Source organism: Carcharodon carcharias, chromosome 6 (genome assembly GCF_017639515.1).
Source record: "Carcharodon carcharias isolate sCarCar2 chromosome 6, sCarCar2.pri, whole genome shotgun sequence".
NCBI classification, from domain to species: domain Eukaryota; kingdom Metazoa; phylum Chordata; class Chondrichthyes; order Lamniformes; family Lamnidae; genus Carcharodon; species Carcharodon carcharias.
Window position 1 is genome coordinate 184,305,014 of NC_054472.1, and position 12,655 is coordinate 184,317,668.

General features: G+C 46.0%; 1 protein-coding gene across 3 annotated transcripts in view; it reads right to left on the reverse strand.

Annotated features, from left to right (window-relative positions):
- The window catches only part of b4galt6 (UDP-Gal:betaGlcNAc beta 1,4- galactosyltransferase, polypeptide 6), a 74,481-nt gene that overhangs the window by 12,809 nt on the left and 49,017 nt on the right, over positions 1-12,655 (reverse strand). For all 3 annotated transcript variants that reach the window (XM_041190561.1, XM_041190563.1, XM_041190562.1), the window contains exons 4-5: positions 11,552-11,676; positions 10,170-10,286 (exon numbers count right to left, since the gene is read on the reverse strand). In XM_041190561.1, coding sequence (XP_041046495.1) covers positions 10,170-10,286; positions 11,552-11,676 — 242 coding nt within the window. The remainder of the gene's footprint in view (positions 1-10,169; positions 10,287-11,551; positions 11,677-12,655) is intronic.

Here is a 12,655-nt window from a genome sequence, read left to right on the forward strand (position 1 = left end):
ATGAGTAAATAGATAAGGAAAATTGCTAGAAAAAAAAACCAACCAAAAAGAGAAACTGGATCCCATGCAACCATCTCAAGTTATACAGTGTGATTAATGTAGTAAGACCTTCCAAAATGCTCCATAGGGAAGAAAAGCAATGGCTAAGCACTAAAACTAATTAAGAGATGTGACAGAAAGCTTGGTCAAAAATGGTGATGAAGCAAGAGATAACACAAAAGGAGATGAGAACAAGAGATACAGTGAGTGAACAAGAAACTGGTCCACATTGACTGATACTGCCATGGGTCAAACAATGAAAAATAGGAATTACGAATTAGGTAGCAAAAGGTGGGGGTGTTGGTGGGGGTGGGTGGGAAGAGGGGAAATCACGAGAGGTGGTGGTGTCCTGAGAAAATGAGCTTCAATAGCAGGGATGGAAAAAGTGGGAACAATGACAGTTGTATGGCGAGTCTCAATATGTAAAACACATTACTTTTATTTAAGGACATTCAGCTCCTCAGGCCTGCCCCACCATTCAATAAGGTCATGGCTGATTTGCCTCAGGCCTCAACTCCTCTTTCGTGCCAGCTCCTCAAAACCCTCAACTTCCCAATATTTCAAAAATCTACCTACCTCCTCTTTAAATACTTCCAGTGATCTCACCTCCACAGCTCTCAGGGGTAGAGAATTCCAGACATTCACTACCCTCAGAGAAGAAATTCCTTCGCATCTCAGTTTTAAATGAGCATCCCCTTATTCTTTAACTACGTCCCCTAGTTCAAGATTGCCCCACCAGTGGAAACATCTTCTCAACATCTACCCTTTCAAGCCCCCTCAGAATCTTGTATGTTTCAATAAGATCACTCCTCATTCAGTTAAACTCTAATGAATAAAGGCCTAACCTGTTCAGCTGTTCTTGATAAATCAACCCCTTCATCCCAGGAATCAGCCGAGTGAATCTCTTTTGAACTGCCTCCAATGCCAGTATATCCTTTCTTAAATACAGGGACCAAAACCGTGCACAGTATTCCAGGTGCAGCCTCACCAACACCCTGTCCAGTTGGAACAAGACTTCCCTATTTTTAAACTCCAACCCCCTAGCAATACAGTCCAAAATTGCCTTCTTAATTACTTGCTGCATCTGCATGCTAACTTTTCGTGTTTCATGCACAAGAACACCCAGATTCCCCTGAACTGCACTTTTTTTGGAGTCTCTCCAAATTTAAATAATAGCCTGTTTTTTGATTCTTCCTATCAAAGTGCATGACCTCACACTTTCCTATATTAAACTATCTGCCAAGTTTTTGCTCACTCACTCAACCTGTCTACATCCCCTTGCAGATTCCTTATGTCCTCATCACAAAATGCCCTCTCACCTTTTTGTATCATCAGCAAATCTGGATACATTACACTCTGCCCCCTCCTCCAAGTCATTAATATAGATAGTAAATAATTGAGGCCCTAGGGCTGATCCTTGTGGTACTCCACTAGTTATGTCTTTCCAACCTGAGTAAGTATGAGGTACAGGACAGATATGATAAATTGTTTTATCTTTCTGAACTTGTACAGTAAAGTTTATTTTAGTTTGTTCCAAACCTGTGGAATCTATTGGCTTTATTCACTCATGGGATTTGGGTATCGCTGGCTAGGCCAGCATTTATTGCCTATCCCGAATTGCCCTTGAAGTTGGTGATGAGCTGCCTTCTTGAACCATTGCAGTCTATGTGGTGTAGGTACACCCACACTTCTGCTGGAGAAGGAGCTCGAGTTAGTGAAAGAACGGCGATATCTTTCCAAGTCAGGTTGGTGCGTGACTTGGAGGAGAACTTCCAAGTGGTAGTGTTCCCATGCATCTGCTGCCCTTGTCCTTCCAGATAGTAATGGTCGTGGGTTTTGAAGGTGTTGTCCAAGGAGCCTTGGTGAATTCCCGCAGTGCATCTTGTAGATGGTACACACTGCTGCCACTGTGCGTCAGAGGTGGAGGGAGTTAATGTTTGTGGATGGAGTGCCAATCGAGCAGGCTGTTTTGTTCTGGAGGGTGTCAAGCTTCGAGTGTTGACGGAACTGCACTCATCCAGGCATCACACTCCTGACTTGTCTTGTAGATGGTGGACATGGGGAGTCAAGAGGTGTGTTACTCATCTCAGCATTCCTAGCCTCTTGTAGCCACATTATTTATATGGCTGATCCAGTTCAGTTTCTGGCCAATGATAACCCTCAAGGGCTGATGGTTAGATTCTCTCTTGATGGAGGTAGCCAATGCCTGACATGTGTGTGATGTGAATGTTACTTGCCACTTGTCAGCCCAAGCCTGGATATTGTCCAGCTCTTGCTGCATTTGGACATGGACTGTTTCAGTATCTGAAGCATCGCGAATGGTGCTTAACATTCTGCAGTCATCAGCAAACTTCCCATTTCTGACCTTATGATAGAAGTTCGGTCATTGGTGAAGCAGCTGAAGATGGTTGGGCCTCGGACAGCACCCTGAGGAAGTCCTGCAGTGATGTCCTGGAACCGAGATGATTGACCTCCAACAACCACAACCATCTTTCTCTGTACTTCGTATGACTCCGATCAGTAGACAGTTTCCCCCTTGATTCCCACTGACTCCAGTTTGGCAAGGGCTCCTTGATACCACTCGGTCAAATGCTGCCTTGATGTCAAGGGCAGTCACTCTCACCTCTCGAGTTCAACTTTTTCGTCTATCTTTGAACTAAGGCTGTAATGAGTTCAGGAGCTGAGTGGCCTTGGCGTAACCCAAATTGAGCATCAGTGAACAGGTTGTTCCTGAGCAAATGCCGCCCAATAGCAATATCAATGACCCTTTCCAGCAATTTGTTGACGATTGTGGGTAGACTGATGGGGTGGTAATTGGCTGGATTGGATTTGTCCTCCTTATTGTGGACAGGATATACCCGGGCAATTTTCCGCAGAGCCAGGTAGATGCCAGTGTTGTAGCTGTACTGGAACAGCTTGTCTAAGGGCACAGCTAGTTATGGAGCACACGTCTTCAGTACTATTGTTGCAATGTTGTCAGGGCCCATAGCCTTTGCAGTATCCAGTGCCTTCAGCTGTTTCTTATATCATGGGGAGTGAATTGAATTGGCTGAAGACTAGCATCTGTGATGTTGGGGACTTCAGGAGGAAGCCAAGATGGATCATCCACTCGACACTTCTGGCTGAAGATGTAGGCCAGACCAGGCGTGGATGGCAGATTTCTTTCCTTAAGGAATATTAGTGAACCAGATGGGTTTTTATGACAATGATAGCTTCATGGTCTGACTAGCTTCCAGATTTATTAATTGAATTTAAATTCCACTAGCTGCTGTGGTGGGATTTGAACTCATGTCCCCATAACATTTGTCTGGGTCTCAGGCCCACCATCACTTCACTGCCTCTTCTACAATATCACGCATAAGCTGAGTGAGTGTACACAAGACTCCAGAGGACCTCAAGCAGCAGGGCGCAAAAGTGGGAACACTTAACAGGGAGCATAAAGGCTGTGGCCTCTGATAATATTCATCAGTAGCACTGAAGACTTGTGCTCCAGAACTAGCCATGTTATTGGCCAAGCTGTTCCAGTACAGCTAGAAGACTGGCATCTACCAAACAACAAGGAAAACTGTCCATGTGAGTCCATTATTTATTTATGTATAATTTAGCACCATCTAGTGATGATATCTGTACGATTCAAGTAATCCAGACTTAAGATCAGAAAACGCTGTTGTCATTAAAAATCTTTACTTTCTATATAAAAACAAAAAAACTGCAGATGCTGGAAATCCAAAACAAAAACAGAAATACCTGGAAAAACTCAGCAGGTCTGGCAGCATCGGCGGAGAAGAAAAGAGTTGACGTTTCGAGTCCTCATGACCCTTCGACAGAGCTTGAGTTCGAGTCCAAGAAAGAGTTGAAATATAAGCTGGTTTAAGGTGTGTGTGTTGGGGGGGGGGTGGGGGGGGATGGGGGGGCGCGGAGAGAGAGAGAGAGAAGTGAAGGGGGGGCGGGGTGTGGTTGTAGGGACAAACAAGCAGTGATAGAAGCAGATCATCAAAAGAGGTCAACAGCAATAGAACAAAAGAACACATAGGTGTTAAAGTTGGTGATATTATCTAAACGAATGTGCTAATTACGAATGGATGGTAGGGCACTCAAGGTATAGCTCTAGTGGGGGTGGAGGGTGCATGAAAGATTTTAAAATATTTAAAAATAATGGAAATAGGTGGGAAAAGAAAAATCTATATAATTTATTGGAAAAAAAAGGAAGGGGGAAACAGAAAGGGGGTGGGGACGGAGGAGGGAGCTCAAGACCTAAAGTTGTTGAATTCACTATTCAGTCCGGAAGGTTGTAAAGTGCCTAGTCGGAAGATGAGGTGTTGTTCCTCCAGTTTGCGTTGGGGTTCACTGGAACAATGCAGCAAGCCAAGGACAGACATGTGGGCAAGAGAGCAGGGTGGAATGTTAAAATGGCAAGCGACAGGGAGGTTTGGGTCATTCTTGCGGACAGACCGCAGGTGTTCTGCAAAGCGGTCGCCCAGTTTATGTTTGGTCTCTCCAATGTAGAGGAGACCACATTGGGAGCAACGAATGCAGTAGACGAAGGTGGGGGAAATGCAAGTGAAATGCTGCTTCACTTGAAAGGAGTGTTTGGGCCCTTGGACGGTGAGGAGAGAGGAAGTGAAGGGGCAGGTGTTGCATCTTTTGCGTGGGCATGGGGTGGTGCCACAGGAGGGGGCTGAGGAGTAGGGGGTGATGGAGGAGTGGACCAGGGTGTCCCGGAGGGAGCGATCCCTACGGAATGCCGATAGGGGGGGTGAAGGGAAGATGTGTTTGGTGGTGGCATCATGCTGGAGTTGGCGGAAATGGCGGAGGATGATCCTTTGAATGCGGAGGCTGGTGGGTTGATAAGTGAGGACAAGGGGGACCCTATCATGTTTCTGGGAGGGAGGAGAAGGCGTGAGGGTGGATGTGCGGGAGATGGGCCGGACACGGTTGAGGGCCCTGTCAATGACCGTGGGTGGAAAACCTCGGTTAAGGAAGAAGGAGGACATGTCAGAGGAACTGTTTTTGAATGTAGCATCATCGGAACAGATGCGACGGAGGCGAAGGAACTGAGAGAATGGGATGGAGTCCTTACAGGAAGCGGGGTGTGAGGAGCTGTAGTCGAGGTAGCTGTGGGAGTCGGTGGGTTTGTAATGGATGTTGGTGGACAGTCTATCACCAGAGATTGAGACAGAGAGGTCAAGGAAGGGAAGGGAAGTGTCAGAGATGGACCACGTGAAAATGATGGAGGGGTGGAGATTGGAAGCAAAATTAATAAATTTTTCTAAGTCCCGACGAGAGCATGAAGCAGCACCGAAGTAATCATCGATGTACCGAGAAAGAGTTGTGGAAGGGGGCCGGAGTAGGACTGGAACAAGGAATGTTCCACATACCCCTTAAAGAGACAGGCATAGCTGGGGCCCATGCGGGTACCCATAGCCACACCTTTTATTTGGAGGAAGTGAGAGGAGTTGAAGGAGAAATTGTTCAGCGTGAGAACAAGTTCAGCCAGACGGAGGAGAGTAGTGGTGGATGGGGATTGTTCGGGCCTCTGTTTGAGGAAGAAGCAGAGAGCCATCAGACCATCCTGGTGGGGGGTGGAGGTGTAGAGGGATTGGACGTCCATGGCGAAGAGGAGGCGGTTGGGGCCAGGGAACTGGAAATTGTTGATGTGACGTAAGGTGTCAGAGGAATCACGGATGTAGGTGGGAAGGGACTGGACAAGGGGAGAGAGAAGGGAGTCAAGATAACGAGAAATGAGTTCTGTGGGGCAGGAGCAAGCTGAGACGATCGGTCTACCGGGGCAGTTCTGTTTGTGGATTTTGGGTAGGAGATAGAAGCGGGCCGTCCGAGGTTGGGCGACTATCAGGTTGGAAGCTGTGGGAGGAAGGTCCCCAGAGGAGATGAGGTCAGTGACAGTCCTGGAAACAATGGCTTGATGTTCAGTGGTGGGGTCATGGTCCAGGGAGAGGTAGGAGGAAGGGTCTGCGAGTTGACGCTCAGCCTCTGCGAGTTAGAGGTCAGTGCGCCAGACAACAACAGCACCACCCTTGTCAGTGGGTTTGATGACAATGTCAGGATTGGACCTGAGAGAATGGAGTGCAGTAAGTTCAGAGAGAGACAGGTTAGAATGGGTGAGAGGAGCAGAGAAATTGAGACGACTAATGTCGCGCCGACAGTTCTCAATGAAAAGATCAAGAGAAGGTAAGAATCCAGAGGGAGGGGTCCAGGTGGAGGGAGAATATTGGAGATGGGTAAAAGGATCCGTTGAACTGGGAGAGGACTCCTGCCCAAAGAAGTGAGCCCGGAGACGAAGACGGCGGAAGAAGAGTTTAGCATCATGCCGAGCCCGAAATTCATTGAGGTGAGGGCGTAAGGGTATGAAACTAAGTCCTTTGCTAAGTCAGTGCTCAGCAAAGGACTTAGTTTCATACCCTTACGCCCTCACCTCAATGAATTTCGGGCTCGGCATGATGCTGAACTCTTCTTCCGCCGTCTTCGTCTCCGGGCTCACTTCTTTGGGCAGGAGTCCTCTCCCTGTTCAATGGATCCTTTTACCCATCTCCAATATTCTCCCTCCACCTGGACCCCTCCCTCTGGATTCTTACCTTCTCTTGATCTTTTCATTGAGAACTGTCGGCGCGACATTGGTCATCTCAATTTTTCTGCTCCTCTCACCCATTCTAACCTGTCTCTCTCTGAACTTACTGCACTCCATTCTCTCAGGTCCAATCCTGACATTGTCATCAAACCCGCTGACAAGGGTGATGCTGTTGTTGTCTGGCGCACTGACCTCTACCTCGCAGAGGCTGAGCGTCAACTCGCAGACACTTCCTCCTACCTCTCCCTGGACCATGACCCCACCACTGAACATCAAGCCATTGTTTCCAGGACTGTCACTGACCTCATCTCCTCTGGGGATCTTCCTCCCACAGTTTCCAACCTGATAGTCGCCCAACCTCAGATGGCCCGCTTCTATCTCCTACCCAAAATCCACAAACAGAACTGCCCCGGTAGACCGATCGTCTCAGCTTGCTCCTGCCCCACAGAACTCATTTCTCGTTATCTTGACTCCCTTCTCTCTCCCCTTGTCCAGTCCCTTCCCACCTACATCCGTGATTCCTCTGACACCTTACGTCACATCAACAATTTCCAGTTCCCTGGCCCCAACCTCTTCCTCTTCGCCATGGACGTCCAATCCCTCTACACCTCCATCCCCCACCAGGATGGTCTGAGGGCCCTTAGCTTCTTCCTTGAACAGAGATCCGAACAATCCCCATCCACCACTGCTCTCCTCCGTCTGGCTGAACTTGTTCTCACGCTGAACAATTTCTCCTTCAACTCCTCTCACTTCCTCCAAATAAAAGGTGTGGCTAGGGGTACCCGCATGGGCCCCAGCTTTGCCTGTCTCTTTATGGGGTATGTGGAACATTTCTTGTTCCAGTCCTACTCCGGCCCCCTTCCACAACTCTTTCTCCGGTACATTGATGATTACTTCGGTGCTGCTTCATGCTCTCGTCGGGACTTAGAAAAATTTATTAATTTTGCTTCCAATCTCCACCCCTCCATCATTTTCACGTGGTCCATCTCTGACACTTCCCTTCCCTTCCTTGACCTCTCTGTCTCAATCTCTGGTGATAGACTGTCCACCAATATCCATTACAAACCCACCGACTCCCACAGCTACCTCGACTACAGCTCCTCACACCCCGCTTCCTGTAAGGACTCCATCCCATTCTCTCAGTTCCTTTGCCTCCGTCGCATCTGTTCCGATGATGCTACCTTCAAAAACAGTTCCTCTGACATGTCCTCCTTCTTCCTTAACCGAGGTTTTCCACCCACGGTCATTGACAGGGCCCTCAACCGTGTCCGGCCCATCTCCCGCGCATCCGCCCTCACGCCTTCTCCTCCCTCCCAGAAACATGATAGGGTGCCCCTTATCCTCACTTATCACCCCACCATCCTCCGCCATTTCCGCCAACTCCAGCATGATGCCACCACCAAACACATCTTCCCTTCAACCCCCTATCGGCATTCCGTAGGGATCGCTCCCTCCGGGACACCCTGGTCCACTCCTCCATCACCCCCTACTCCTCAACCCCCTCCTGTGGCACCACCCCATGCCCACGCAAAAGATGCAACACCTGCCCCTTCACTTCCTCTCTCCTCACCGTCCAAGGGCCCAAATACTCCTTTCAAGTGAAGCAGCATTTCACTTGCATTTCCCCCACCTTAGTCTACTGCATTCGTTGCTCCCAATGTGGTCTCCTCTACATTGGAGAGACCGAACGTAAACTGGGCGACCGCTTTGCAGAACACCTGCGGTCTGTCCGCAAGAATGACCCAAACCTCCCTGTCGCTTGCCATTTTAACACTCCACCCTGCTCTCTTGCCCACATGTCTGTCCTTGGCTTGCTGCATTGTTCCAGTGAAGCCCAACGCAAACTGGAGGAACAACACCTCATCTTCCGACTAGGCACTTTACAACCTTCTGGACTGAATATTGAATTCAACAACTTTAGGTCTTGAGCTCCCTCCTCCATCCCCAACCCCTTTCTGTTTCCCCCTTCCTTTTTTTTTTCCAATAAATTATATAGATTTTTCTTTTCCCACCTATTTCCATTATTTTTAAATATTTTAAAATCTTTTATGCTCCCTCCACCCCCACAAGAGCTATACCTTGAGTGCCCTACCATCCATTCTTAATTAGCACATTCGTTTAGATAATATCACCAACTTTAACACCTATGTGTTCTTTTGTTCTATTGCTGTTGATATCTTTTGATGATCTGCTTCTATCACTGCTTGTTTGTCCCTACAACCACACCTCCACTTCTCTCTCTCTCTCTCTCTCTCCGCCCCCCCCACACACCTTAAACCAGCTTATATTTCAACTCTTTCCTGGTCTCAAACTCAAGTTCTGTCGAAGGGTCATGAGGACTCGAAACGCCAACTCTTTTCTTCTCCGCCGACGCTGCCAGACCTGCTGAGTTTTTCCAGGTAATTCTGTTTTTGTTTTACTTTCTATATGCTCTCCCTGTCCAGGCTTATGAACAATTCCATGATGGGACAGCAATTAGCTGTTGCGCTCCCAGGTCTCCAACAATACTCTCAAAACAATCTAGGTAGCTCATTTTTTCTTAATGATCTAGGGCCTAATATAACACTACCACATCTATGATCTATTCATTCAGGAACTTATTCATTCACAGGATGTGGACATCATTGGCAAGGTCAGTATTTAACACCCATTCCAGTTGCCCTTGAGGAGATGATAGTGAGCCGCTTTCCTAAACCACTGCAGTAGCAGCTTTTGATGCAATCAAGTGACTTGTTATACCAATTTGATACTAGCTTTTTAATCTAGATTTATCTAATTAATTGAATTTAAATTGCCTAGCTACTGTGGTAGGAACTCAAAGCCCATCTCCTGATTATCAGTTCAGGCCTCTGAATTGCAAATCCATTACATAACCACTATGCTACCCTACTCCCATTTTGTTATAAATGTTACAACTTCACACTAATTGAATTGGATTTCATGTTTGAAGGTGGGATCGCTTAAAATCTAGTGGAAGCCGTGCTCTCTGCCTACCCACCCACCCCTGCCCCTGCCCTCGCCCTCGCCGCAATTTTATCAGTGGTGGGTGGGGGCTAGGAGTGCACCAGATGATCCACCCATCCGTGGGCCAATTGATGCCCATAAGTGACCTGCGCACCCTGACCTATCTAGCCTGGCCGTCCCTTCAAATTAGCCCTCGCCGGGGACTGCCAGCCTGGCCTCTGCAAGATCCCCAGGCTTACCTCCAGTCCCCACTCTAGAGCAGCACGCCTTCCTGCAAGCCTCACTGTAGTATTAGCTGGTCATCGCTCCCAGAAGAGCTGCCGGACTCTACTTGGCCAGCAGCTCTCTGAGGCAGGACTTCCTGTTGCTGAGGGGCACAAGTTCCTCTTCAGGTCAATTAACAGCCAGTTGGTGATCTGGAACACAGTGGTGGTGGTGAAAACCACAGTACCCTGTTAAATCCAGCCCAATATGCCACCCAAAGAGAAAAATTTAAGCTGGGTCTAATTTTAACCTTATCTAATAAAACACTACCTAGGGTCCAGTTCATTTCCATTACCATCATTGTAAAAGTTTTTACCTGCTCAATAACATAGAATCCAAACTGCACATGTTGTCGCTGAAGCATTGGAATTAAGTGCCGAAATAAAATCGGGAGGTGTTCATGCCGGTTGCGGAAAGGAATAAGAATTGCCACCTGTAAAGTACAACAATCTTATCAACCTTATTTTGTGTTCAAATGAATGTTTTCCAGAAACGCTATGGTCACAGGACTAATTGGAGGTGTTTTGTAACCCTATTTAAGACAATTAGCAATGGAATATATCAAATTTTTGGGCTCATCTTGTGTTTTAAAAACTTATGCCCCTGTTGCCCCAAAAATCAATCACTTCCGCTAAAGACATCTTTTTAATAGTCGTTTGGTAGTACAGAATTTGACTATTGCTGAAAAAAGACATTCTGTTGAAGCTAAAGAATAAAAGCAAAATATTACGGATGCTAGAAATCGGAAATAAAAACAGAAAATGCTGGAAAACCTCAGCAGGTTTGGCAACATCTGTGGAGAGAGAAAGAGTTAACGTTAAGTCCATATGACTCTTCTTCTGGAGAAGAGTCATACAGACTCAAAATGTTAATTCTGTTTCTCTCTCCGCAGGTACTGCCAGACATGAGACTTTCCAGCGTTTTCTGTTTTTATTTTGTTGAAGTTTTTTGTCTTGTACTCATCAGGACAATCGCAAGAATACCAATGTCAGGGGAAGCAACAACTTTATACAACTGGTGCATTCGCCATGGCAATGTCTCTACCAATCAGCACACTCTTCTCATACCGTATAAAGTTGTTGTTTCCCCTGGCATTGATATTCTTGCAATTGTCCTGATGAGTGCAAGGTGAAAAGCTTCGACAAAACGTCTTTTTTCAGTAATACACATCTTTTTTTCTTTAAACTGCATCACACTATATATAAAATGCTATTAGTGGCAGCTTATGCTCGGGACTACACAATTTCATAGGAATCTGGTTTGTCAAGAATGTCTCTTTTCTGACCTAATTTTTTTTTTAAAACTTGTAAATCAAAAGGTGAAGACAACAGATTGACCATCATTATAGCATCCTATTAGAAAAATCTGTGTGCTGCAATTTCTTATGGTGTTATACTGCATAATTTTCATTCAATTATTTAAAGCAACCTCTCGATGATGCAGCAGTGAGAAGCTAAATATAGATCAAAAAAAGTCAATGTTCAATCCATGATGCCAAGAAATTCCTCCCACTCTGTTTGGATTTGTAATCACAGTTGCATTGCTATACGAGGGCAGGGGTGAAAGGTGCTCTCACTAGCTTTTGTAGCAACTAATTGATGGGGAGCAATAAGACAAGTAGTTTCCTTGCAAAGGATTACAAAAAATATAAAATAAAATAAAAATCCATAGCTTTAATTCACAATTTGATACCCTCACCTTCCAGCGGGGTTTACAGTCCTTTGGTTTCCAGTGGCCTCCATACTGGATTTCTAAATCTTGTGAAAATAAACGTTGGATTTCTTCCATGCCAATTTCACTCATGTTAACATCAATAAACCCCTCTGGGTAAAAAAGAAATCAAAACAGGGAATGAGAATTTTTTTCTTAATACAGGAGGGTCGTGCGCATCAGAGCAAAGAAATCAGTGCCTAAAATTATCCAGATCAGGCATTTGAGATAAGACAAGCAGACTCTTAAGAGTTTCACTCCAAGATGGAGTTTATCCAAAAATATGTTACCAGTTCCCCACCTTATATCAAGTTTTATTCCCCTGTCCCCAGTGCATTGATTGCAATATCCTCATTTGCAAGCCCAAACTTTACAACTATCACCTGTCCTTCCTTCCTTCTTGTACCCTCAGCTCTTCTGATTCTGGTCAGAATTTTAAGTTCTCGTCCTTGTTTTCAAATCCCTCTATGGCCTCACCACATCCTCTCTCTATTGCCCCATCTCCTCCAGCCATATAAGGAGATAATGTGGCATGTGACCCAAAGTTTGGTCAAAGCGAGAGGTTTTTAAGGAGCGTCTTAGAAAGAGAGATGTAAAGGTTTGGAGGTTTCAAGATCACTATGTTTCCCTGATTGTGGCCTCCTGAGCCTGGATTTTAATCATTCCACTATTGGTGGTCATGCCTTCAGCTGCCAAGGCCCCAAGCTCTGGAATTGCCCCTCCAAACCTTTACATCTCTCTCTCTAAGACGCTCCTTAAAAACCTCTCTCTTTGACCAAACTTTGGGTCACATGCCCCGTTATCTCCTTATATGGCTCAGTGTCATTTTTTTTTGTTGTGTTCCTGTGAAGCATCTGGAGATGTTTTAATACATTAAAGGCACCATATGATTATAAAGCTGTTGTAGTAATTTGAAGTGTTGGGAGAGTCTGAATTGTAACAGTGTATTTTATTGGTTCAGCCTGCTCAATATATTCCATGTATGATTATTTCAACAGTTCAAAAAAGAAAATGTGTACAGATACATCTGTGGTACCCCTAAGGACCAATGGGCAGCTCACACATTCACTAAAAGAGAACTTGTCAGAGAGT